Below are 12169 nucleotides of genomic sequence, written 5' to 3'. Positions count from 1 at the left end.
AAATGTTTACAGCAGAATGTCAAAACGCTGCAAAAACTATTCACTTGCAAGTTTTAACTAGTTTTGTGTTCAATAACTTTTTCTGCTAGTTTTCTTTTCTTCTCAATTTTGCGCTCTATTTTGTTTTCACGTTCTCGCTGCAATTTTTTACTGGAGAAGTTACTATACAAACCTATTATAACCGTTTAGAAAAAAGAATTATAATAAAATGACACTAGTTCACTTCTGAAACTGATTTTTAATGTCCCAGTAATGGGAATTATTGCGTATGGTTTTATTGCATGCACCCCACCCCTGTTGGAATTATACCAGGTGAAGTAATAGTCCTGTTCGCGTACGCACCAGGGATGAGAAATGGAAATTTCAGATTGTACCTCAATATCTATCCATAGAAGGTCGCGCAATGCGTGAAATAAAAATTGCCTCTCTCTGCGCATATCGTCCCAGGGCGATTTTTTGCTTTAACGCCTTCATGTCGAAATAGCCACAAAACTTGATTTTTCACAGCGGCTAATTTTTGCGAAATTTTCATTTAAACTCGCTATATCTCAAACGTTTATGCATCGATTGATTTGAAGTTTGTACACAATAAACTAGATTCTATTCTGAAGACGATGAGTCTAACTGCACTTCTTAATACCTATTTAAAACGAACAACATTTCACTTAACATTACTTCCAAAATTACTTGTACAAGTGCCCAGTAAAAATATTTGTCATCTAGAAGCGAGCGCCCGCTCGTGGGTGTCACCATAATATTGTTATAACTTTAGAACTACTTGTTATCTAAACCTGAAACTTTCCCAAAAATATCCGTATATATTTGTCTTTAATGCTACATTACAACAAATCAAAAATTTTAAACTTCATAACACAACTTTTGCATTTGTAAAACCCACCTCCTTAAGTTCTATAAAAATGTTAAAATATCCGCCATTTTGTTTTAAGTAAGTATTAAGAAGTGCAGTTAGACTCATCATCTTCAGAATATAATCTTGTTTATTGTGTACAAATTTCAAATCAATCGATGCATAAACGTCTGATATATAGCGAGTTTAAATGAAAATTTCGCAAAAATTAGCCGCTGTGAAAAATCACAATATAACAAGAATTACGAATTTTAGGACAGCTAAGTAAAGTGCTAATTTTTCGTAGTGGTTTTTCTAAATACAATGTAAAATTTTTAAGAGAATACATAATATGATTTTATTAATTTCTTCCTTTTGACCACTTTTCCCCACTTTTTCCCATGCCGACAAGTAAATATATTATCACAGTAAAGGGGGGGGAAAAATACGAATAAAAATTCATCTGATCAAAAGATGATTGTACCTAAAATCTAGTAATTGTACCTAAAGTACCTTTAGGTCAGCAAACGTCGGAAAAAGGTACAATTGCACCTACTTTTTAACCCCTGGTACGCACTATCCAGCAAAATCCAGTACAAATTTTGACTGAATATCGTTTTCGTACGCAAAAACTTGCAAGAAACTAGCAAAAGAGGGGAAATTGAGATAGCAAAAATGACAGTTGAACTTGCAATTTTTACTGGATAAATTTTTACTAGCAACTATTTGCTAGTAAGAAAAACAGCTGATGGCATGATGCTTAATGCAATTCCTATTAACAAAATAAAGTTCTTTCCCGTACGCAGCGCGGGATCCCGCGGGTGCCCAAAATAGCCCAGAAATCCCGTACTCAACAAAATGGGTAATAGAGAGCTTATTCTCTAATTACCGGATCTGGTCCGGATTGTTAGGGAAAGAAAGAACCTATAATTGTTTGTGGTGCTTTTAGAGTTGCAATTGACAAAATAAACCTATTTAAATATATATTAAGATGGGAAATACTATTTTTCTTAGAAAATTGCATTGGAAAATAACAAATTAATCAGCTGTTCATAAAACTTGCAACTTCTTGCTGGTTTTGCGTTTTCGTACTTTCGCAAATAGTTGCTAGTAAGAAAAACAGCTGATGGCATGATGCTTAATGCAATTCCTATTAACAAAATAAAGTTCTTTCCCGTACGCAGCGCGGGATCCCGCGGGTGCCCAAAATAGCCCAGAAATCCCGTACTCAACAAAATGGGTAATAGAGAGCTTATTCTCTAATTACCGGATCTGGTCCGGATTGTTAGGGAAAGAAAGAACCTATAATTGTTTGTGGTGCTTTTAGAGTTGCAATTGACAAAATAAACCTATTTAAATATATATTAAGATGGGAAATACTATTTTTCTTAGAAAATTGCATTGGAAAATAACAAATTAATCAGCTGTTCATAAAACTTGCAACTTCTTGCTGGTTTTGCGTTTTCGTACTTTCTTGCATATTTCTCTCATTGGGAGTAAATATTGGCTAATGCTGGATTTACATGAGGCGATTTTCCAGGCGATTCAACACCGCTCTGGAAAAATCGCTCGTGTAAATAGTGATTCAAAAATCGCTTGGCACAAAATAGACAGCAAGGCAACTTTTGCATGCGATTATCGCCTGTCAAAAAATCGCCTCATGTAAAGCTTTACTCTCCGAAATTTGGTTACTGGCAAGTTACTGGATATTTTTCAAGAAATGAAACCGAAACCCAAACCGAAACCGAAACCGTAACCGTTATCTTGACCTGAAAAGGAACGATACCGAAACCATTTCAATCACAGGTTTCAATCGGTTTTCCAGAAATTTACAAAAATAATAAATAAAAATTTCTTTGAAATAAATGACTTATTTAACCAAAATCAGCAAAATTTTGCTAAAATTCTTGTTAAGTAGTAAATAAGTATGGCAAGTTACCAAAAATCTGCTGATGACTTTGTTGTTGTGAATCGATAATCGATCAATTATATTTAAGTAGTTTCTTTCCCGTACGCAATGCGAGATCTCGCGTGTCCCCAAAATAGCCCAGAAATCATGCCTGTACTCAACAAAATGGGTAATAGAGAGCGAAAATTCGAGCGTATTCGATCGTAAGTGTATTCTTCTTCCTGCCCGAAACAGCCCGAAATTTTCTCCGAGTAAAAATGGATAAAGTGTCAAAGTGCATATCAGCTGTATTGTGTTTACATGTTGCCTGCATTTACTTGGTGCTTTTAAGGAAAAGTGAATGGCCTGTGGATGTATCTATGTACTTAAAATCAAATTTCAAATTTGTGAAACCAAAATTCAATTTCCAAGTGTTTGCATTTAATACCATGTTCTGACCGACAACCAAAACATTTTTCCTTCATTTTCTTTTCATTTACAACCTTTAACTTTCATTCTTATTTTGCTTTGGCCAGGCAATTAACAATAAATCCGAAATGGCGTATTAAAGATGATAAAATATGACTTCCACTTCGATAAATAATCGAAAAAAACTAGTGAAGACACCGATTGGAATGAGTGGAAAGTGAGTTTTCAAGTAGTTTTCAGCGAAAACTGGTTTTCGTTTAACAGATTTTATATGGACGAAAACACAAGTTTTAGGTCGAAAACCAGTTTTAGCAACGAAAACATGTTTCCGATGTCGGTCAGAACATGGTATAATTGACAAAAACAAGAACAACGTGAATCCACTGTTTCTCGACTTGTGGGCACGAAATGTGGGTTTTTGCGTTTCCGTACTTCTGAACTTTGTTCCATTTTTGAAAGAAAATGTTTTTCTTATTCTCTAATTACCAAATCCGGTCCGGATTGTTAGGGAAAGAACCTAGTGTTGATATTATCAGTGAACTGTAATTTTCGATTTTCTATCCTCCACGTTTAAGACATTGTGATTTAAATGATGTCAACCAAATTTCTGTGAAAAACCGAAACCGGAACGAAACCGAAACCAAAACCGAAATAAATTTTGAAGAACGAAACCAAAACCGAAACCGAAACATTTGGCAAAACCGAAACCCAAACCGGAACGTTATTTTGAATCGGTTTCATTCCTTCATATTTTTTGCCGGAGAACACGAAAACACAACTAATATTAGAGTGAGAAGAAATATTTTGACACTGCTTTATTTGAAAACATGCCTATAAAATGTGACTATAAGAGAGCCGAATGACAGAAAACCTTTGTTGGAAATAAAGCAAAACTCAGATTTTGGTATTATTTCCCATTTAAAAGTGAAATAAAGCAAATTTTGCGTTATTTTCGTTTTTGTTATGTTGAATGCATCTATCGTTGTAGTCTATACTAATATATAAAGAGACGTCCCTTTTTTTGTAACAGGTAATCCCGCGAACGGCTGGTCCGATATTCATGAAATTTTGTATATAAATAGATTAGGCCAAATTTACTTTTTTCCGGTAGGTGGACCAGGGGCCGATCTATTCGAAAAAATTTTATTATGGTCCGATTTGCTTAAAATTTGGTACGTAGGTAGCCTTTTTCTAATCTAGGTAGCATATAGGATCCTTTTTTTCCGGGAAGTGGACCAGGGAACGATCTATTCGAAAAAATCGTATTTATGGTCAGATTTGCTTAAAATTTTGTATGTATGTAGCTTTTTGCCTAGATAAGCTTATAGGATCCGGTTTTCCAGTTTTCCAGCAGTTTCGAATGTAAAGAGCTTTGAGCAACCACCATATCAAGGGGCGAATTCGTCACTAGGCAAGTTTTTTTTGCGACAATCAGAACAGCCAAAACATAATAATAATATATAATATACCTATACTAATATATATTTTGAAATACGTTTTTTTAGTGTTCGCTAAGTCCGAGAACGGCTGAACCAATTTTTTTGAATTTGCAGACAGCTGCCGCACATGTCCAAGGATGGCTTTAGGCTAAAAAAAGTTCTATATGTAAAGGGGGCATGGCACCTCCCATACAAACCGAATTCTTTCATACTCCATATCTCTGGAAGTGTTCACGGTAGAGTTCTGCAACTTCGTATGGAGATATACGAAATCAATCGCATACTCTTGGAGAAAAATTGGCGCTATTGGAAAAGGGGGCGTGGAAACTCCCATACAAACGAATTTCTTATGCTACATATCTCTGAAAGTGTTCATGGTAGAGCTCTGGGACTTGGTATAGAGATATAGGAAATCAATCGCATTCGAAAAGGAGCATGGCACCTCCTATACAAACCAAATTTTTCATACTACGCATCTCTGGAAGTGTTCATGGTAGAGTTCTGCAACTTCGTATGGAGATATACGAAATCAATCGCATACTCTTGGAGAAAAATTGGAGCTATTTGAAAAGGGGGCGTGTAACCTCAAACACAAACCGTATTTTTCATACTGCATATCTCTGAAAGTGTTAACGGTAGAATACTGGAACTTAGTATGGCTATATATGCAATCAATTGCATACACTTGAAGAAAATTGCGGACTATTGTAAAAGGGAGCGTGGCACCCCCATACAAGCCAAATTTTTAATACTGCAGATCTCTTGAAGTGTTCTTGGTAGTGTTCTGGAACTATGGAGATATAGGAAATCAATCTCATACTCTTGGAGAAAAATTCGAGCTATTGTAAAAGGGGGTGTGGCATCTCCCATACAAACCGAATTGTTCATACTGCTTATCTCTGGAAGTGTTCATGGTAGAGGTCTGGAGCTTGGTATCGAGATATAAGAAATCAATCCCATAATCCTGAAGAAAAATTGGAGACATTGGAAAAGGGGGCGTGACACCTCCCATTGAACCGAATTTTTCATACTGCATATCTCTGGAAGTGTTCATGGTAGAGTTCTGGAACTTGGTATGGAGATAAACGAAATCAACCGCATACTCTTGGAGAAAAATTGGAGCTATTGTAAAAGGGGGCGTGGCACCTCCCATACAAACCGAATTTTCCATACTGCATATATCTGGAAATGTCCATGGTAGAGTATTGGAACTTAGTATGGAGATATATTGCATACTCATGAAGAAAAATGGGAGCTATTGGAAAAGGGTGCGTGGCACCTTCCATACAAATCGAAGTTTTATACTTCATATCTCTGAAAGTATTCATGGTACAGTACTGGAACTTCGTATGGAGATATGTAAGTATCCATATGAAATCCATACTCATTGAGAAAATTTGGGCTATTTGAAAAGGGTGCGGGAGGCCTACAAACGTGCCGACTTTTAGCTATCTTTGAATGTACATATTTATAATTCTTCTGTAGGGGTGTTTGTGAATGAAATCCTCCTAAATGGTTGTACGGATTTTAACGAAATTTTGTGTGTGTGTTTGAGTGGGTCTCTGGATGGTTTAGTTTCACAATTTAATCCGTCAGTTGACGCTTTAGTTGAGTTATTACTAAAAATCTTATTTATGATCCGATTTGGTTAATATTTTAAATATGTATTGGTAATGGTAAGAGCAATATTATTGCAAAAACGTGCTGCCAAGTGGCGCTGGAGTCGAGTTATTACTAAAAATCTTATTTATGATCCGATTTGGTTAATATTTTAAATATGTATTGGTAATGGTAAGAGCAATATTATTGCAAAAACGTGCTGCCAAGTGGCGCTGGAGTCGAGTTATTACTAAAAATCTTATTTATGATCCGATTTGGTTAATATTTTAAATATGTATTGGTAATGGTAAGAGCAATATTATTGCAAAAACGTGCTGCCAAGTGGCGCTGGAGTCGAGTTATTACTAAAAATCTTATTTATGATCCGATTTGGTTAATATTTTAAATATGTATTGGTAATGGTAAGAGCAATATTATTGCAAAAACGTGCTGCCAAGTGGCGCTGGAGTCGAGTTATTACTAAAAATCTTATTTATGATCCGATTTGGTTAATATTTTAAATATGTATTGGTAATGGTAAGAGCAATATTATTGCAAAAACGTGCTGCCAAGTGGCGCTGGAGTCGAGTTATTACTAAAAAATAACAAAGTGTGAAAAGGTGCCGTCAAGGTTAGATTAAATCGACCTGTTGCACTATTGAGTATATCGAACTCTCCTGTGTTACGATTGGCCCAATGGTTGTGATTTCCCAATATTATTATGCGTTCAAGCTTTTAAGGTATTTCGTCCAAAATAAGTATATGTATATTGCATGTCTGTAGAACAATGATTCGCACCCATTTTGAAATTGCCACCAACTATACTCTAAAGCTTCTAGGACAGTGATGTAATGTGGAACAGGACAGATTGGCTATAGAACCGGGTCATTGCCGCCGCCAGGGAGTAAAGAGGAAAAAATTCTTTAAATTTATTTCGTTTTGCGAATAACCGTGCTATGAAATGCTGCACAGTTGGAGCATTTCAAGTACTTCTTCACGGATATAACACTTTTGTTACGTTATTAAAAGCGGCAAATGACCACGAAACCATAATCTTAGCAGATGAATGTGACAATGAAAATCGTAAACGTGAATTGTTGGTGAAAATGATGGACCAAAAAGTTTCAATAAAAAAATAAAAATTTTGGGCGGTACGAAGTTCGCCGGGTCTGCTAATTTCCTTATAAAGGTTGAAAATAATGCCGCTGATGCGCATTTTGCGGTACGTATCTCAAATGTGCACTTAAGCATAAAGGCAGCAAAGTAAAATATACTGTATTCATCAAACCTTATAAATGCATTTTAAACCGTATAAACTTATAATTGTGTAAACCTTATAAATTAACAGTAAAAATTTTTATGGAAACTCGTTTACGCATCTACATATATAAAAATGAAATGTTTTCCGTATGACGGCGATGCCTGACCAAACGGCTGAACCAATTTCAGTTCTGTAAAAAGTGCGTTTTTTGACCTTGTGTGTGGAAGGTTTTTCGATAAAAAATTCAAAACTTTTTGTTGTTGCCAAAAATTGAAGAAAGCTGAGACGCACAGTGCTGTATGAGCGGGCAAAAATCAAAAAAATTGTTGTCACGTATGTCAACGTGTTTGGTATCGTTGGAAAGGAAATTTATCCTAGATTAAGGATCTGGACTTAGTTTTTGTTTTTATCTCATAAGGTTCTCACAAAAACCTCTTAAAGTTGTGTGTTTTTTATATATTTTTTCTTTTATGAAAATGCCTTTAGCTGGAGTCTCTAAAAAAAAATTTCTAAAAATACAATTTATCATACTTTATCTTAAGACACAATTTTTCTAATTAGAAAATCTGTAAGGAAACCACTCTATAGAGCTTTTTAAAAAATATTGAGTTTCCTGGCTGGAATGGCCTATTTGCTACACCCTAAAATTTGTTGCAGAAAATTTAAAAAATTCCTAAGTTTACAAAGGGATAAAAAAAAATATGTAAAAGTATGTTTTTTTTTTATTCTTTTATTTGAAAGAAGGGGCATTTTTCTTTGAAATAAAAAAAAAAGTCTGCAGACTCATTGCGCTTTTCGAAGAAAATCGTTTTTTTTAAGGTTATAAAATAAACTTTTGCAAAAAAAAAATTTCACTGATTACAGTTACCACAGTATTTTCCATTACTTAAATGCCAAAACATTCTTAAAAAATAGTAAAGTTTATTACTGTAGACACACGCGGTAGTGTTCTGTGCTGTGTAGTGAAGCGTAAAATAGTGAAAAAACTAATATTAATATGAATTCAATTATAAAAAACTCAATTTTAGCTGATATCTGGATTTCTACTCGTCCATCAGATAGAGTGTCTGCATTATCTGCATTTTTTGAAGACAAATTAATACACGCTAAATGCGACAAAGCACTTTTGAATCAAAAAATAAAACTTTTTAATAGTGAGATGAAAAATAAGTGGAATTATAGTGGCCGCAAAAGAAGCGCTTTTGAAAAAACATATTCTAAATGGCTAAATTGGACATTCCTTTCCCTTCCGGATTCCAATGGAAATAAGGATAAATGTGCTGAACGGGGAAGACCTTCTAAAGAAGAATTTTGCGAAGCTTCACGGAGAACAAAAAATCGAAGGGTAGAGCATTTGTTGAAAAACTATTCCATCGAAGAGCTCGAGTATGCTCTGAAAAAAATGAAAAAAGCAAGCAAAGTTGAATGTTTTGAAAGTAGTACCGAAGGTTTGCCCATATCTGATTCACTCGCACTATACATACATAGATCTGAACTTATCAGATCGTAAATATAATAGTTTACGTGCAAAAATAAACCGGTTGCATAAAGATTGTATACCGAGCTTAAACGCATTGCAAACAAAAAAACAAACTTTGCTGCCAACGATTAAATCGACTGAATATTCAGCCGAAGTTGATCTGAAATCATTATTGCTGAAAACAACGCAAAGTATTTTAGAACTAAGCCCAGATAATGGTGACATAACCAAAGCTTCTTTGGTTTGTAAGTGGGGCATGGATGGAAGTTCGGGGCATAGCCGCTATAAGCAAAATTTTGGTGACGACAAATTAACGGATGAGTTTATGTTCATCATTGCGCTAGTCCCTCTGAGGTAACAAAAAATTATCTAATATGTCTTCCAAAAACATTCAATAGCCTTTAAAAATAAATTCGAGTTTAGATCAGTAAATGGCATTTTAATTTACATTGACAACTTTTTACAGTATTATTTTGCAAAAGGCTGGTCTGAATTAATTAATTTACTCGATTAGCTATTTTGCGATATGACGGTCTTATATCTTTTCGACAAGCCATATAAGTTATTAAAAAATAAATATTTTTTCCAGGTTAATTGATTTGTCATCCAACAAAAATATATGGACCAATAACAAATGCTCATCGTCTTTTTATTGTCGTCCAATTAAGTTTAGTTTCAAGAAGGAAAACCGCGAACTAGTTCTATTCGAATATAATGATATGTCGAGAAAAATTGAGAACTTAGAAGATGATGTTGTAATACGAAACGGAAAAGGGATTCAAGTTTCTTATCAAATGCATTGCACCATGATTGATGGATCTGTTGCCAATATTTTGACTGGCACTAATGCTTCCAGTAACTGTTTTATTTGCCATGCCAAACCGACCGAAATGAATGTTACTAATTTTACAAAAGTACCAATCGCTAATCATTACAAGTATGGGTTGTCTACACTGCATGCTTGGATTAGATGTTTTGAGTGTTTACTCCACATCGCATACCGTTTAACATTTAAATGCTGGCAAGTTCGCAAAGAAAACAAAGACGCCTTTTCTGCGAATAAAGTTAGGATTCAAAATGAGTTTAGGACAAGATTAGGCTTAATAGTGGACCAAGTAAAGACTGGATTTGGAACAACTAATGATGGCAACACAGCTCGCAAATTTTTTTCAAATGCAGAAGTGGCATCAGAAATTACCGGCATTAATAAAGAGCTAATTCAAAATTTTTCAATAATACTGCGATTAATATCGTGTGGAATGCGTATTAATATCGACGCGTTTAGAGAGCTCCTTATAAGGACAAGAACAATGTATTTGACTGAATACGAATGGTACTACATGCCTAGCAGCGTGCATAAAATATTGATGCATGGGTGTGAGGTTATTGAGTATTTCGATCTACCAATTGGTAAGAAAATCGATTTGTTGCTATTCGGCATTTTTTACTACTACGAATTTATTCCCACAGGCAATTTTTCAGAGGAAGCTCTGGAAGCTTTACATAAACACATACGTATCGTACGATATGATCATACACGTAAAACTGCTCGGGAGCATACAAACAGAGACTTGATGTCATACTTAACAATATCATCAGATCCTGAAGTAGTTTTTAAAAGGAGTGCTATCCCAAACAAAAATGCAGTTTATACAATGGACGAGCTGGAAGAGTATTTAGTCGATGCTGAAGAAACTTAAAAGTAATAAGTACCCTTCAGTCAACTCAATTAGTTTTATACTAATCAAATACTAGTCAGCCACACGGCCTCAACTAGTTCGAGTTCTGTAATTTTTCCATATAAGCAACTGGCCACGGCGATGTCCTACGAGATGGCAATTGTCCTCTTCTGCATCAGCACTATACCAGTTGGCATACTAGTCAGCCTCTGCATCAGCAATATATCAGTTGACATACTAGTCAATATATACATCAATATCATACCATTTAAGATACTAGTTCGTATATACGTCATGATCGTACCTGTTGGCATACTAGTCATTATATACATCAGAATCATAGCAGTTGACATACTACTCAGTCTATGCGCCAGAACATACTAGTCAGTATGCACGTCAAGATCCTACCACTTGTCATACTAGTCCACGAATTTGACATTCATTCCAGTTGGTATACTATGGGATGGGATTTTTCTGATTAGTATGATTTCTAGTATAGATTACACTTTTTCTGACTAGTATGATTTCAACCCGAAATTCATGAATGAATTCATGTATGAATACACCACAAAATTCATGTATGAATACACCACAATTCATGTATGAATACACCACAAAATATATAGTCAATGAACTAGTGTGTTTGCTGAGTAGTTTGGAATTTGACTGCATGATGACTTTAATTTTTCAATAAACGGCGTTAGATAAAACAAATAATTTTTGATTCAGTATTTTGCAACAACTCTTGTTCGTGCGAAGTAACTAATAAAAAGGAAAACAAAATTATATTTGTCTTTTGAGTATTTAATGTCGTCTTGAATGAATCAAATTTTTTAAGCGTGTGACATCCACACCAAAAGATATAATCAATTTAAAAAAACATTTTGTAGTCAAAAAGGACCAAAATTAAAGTAGCTGCCATTCCTAGAGGGTTTGCGTAAGAGACATATAGGGAATCCATTTTGCCATGAATTAAGCCATAGAATGAAGCCTTGAAGTCTTTAATATTATTAGGAAAACGCCCTGTATAAATAATAAAATAACTACTCAGTATTGGAACTACTTCTGAATATCAAATTTTGCAGTTTCAATCTCAGTTTCCATGAAAAATGTAAGAGCTAGGTAAAAAAAAAAGATTTTTGAAATCTCCGTACTCTAATCCACCAAGAAACGAATTTTTACTCAAATCCGTCTATTATTCTATTTTTGCCCACTTTTTATATGGAGACACAGCACTGTGAGACGTCACGATTTCACAATTCCATAGAGTTTTCTATATATTGTATGTCACTGAACTACTAAACGGCTGAATCGATTTGGTTCATATTTGGAACATATATTAGTACCTTGCAAAGAAATATTTCTAGTAGGAAATTGTATTACAAAAAAGCTCATTAGCGCTTAATCGCTAACTTCAATACTGCTTGAGATATTTCAATTTTAAGTTTATGAAGTTTTAAATTTTTATCAAAAATCACGTAAAATTATAAAAAATATTGTTCTTTTATTATTTATCACTACTTTTTTAACTAATTACCTTTTTTTTT

General features: G+C 34.5%; 1 protein-coding gene across 1 annotated transcript; it reads left to right on the top strand.

Annotated features, from left to right (window-relative positions):
* The first annotated feature begins 8194 nt into the window (after nt 1–8194).
* On the top strand, nt 8195–11146 carry LOC108363125 (uncharacterized). Its single transcript, XM_017616395.1, has 2 exons — nt 8195–10353; nt 10414–11146. The coding sequence occupies exons 1-2, from the start codon at nt 9663–9665 to the stop codon at nt 10641–10643; spliced, it is 921 nt and encodes a 306-aa protein (XP_017471884.1). The 5' UTR covers nt 8195–9662; the 3' UTR covers nt 10644–11146.
* Nucleotides 11147–12169: the final 1023 nt, after the last annotated feature.

This window comes from Rhagoletis zephyria, unplaced genomic scaffold (assembly GCF_001687245.7).
Source record: "Rhagoletis zephyria isolate East Lansing unplaced genomic scaffold, Rhagoletis_zephyria_1.1 Rzeph_scaffold_01196, whole genome shotgun sequence".
Classification (NCBI taxonomy): Eukaryota; Metazoa; Arthropoda; class Insecta; order Diptera; family Tephritidae; genus Rhagoletis; species Rhagoletis zephyria.
Note: the sequence above shows the minus strand (reverse complement) of the source record. Positions and strands in the feature narration are given on the sequence as shown.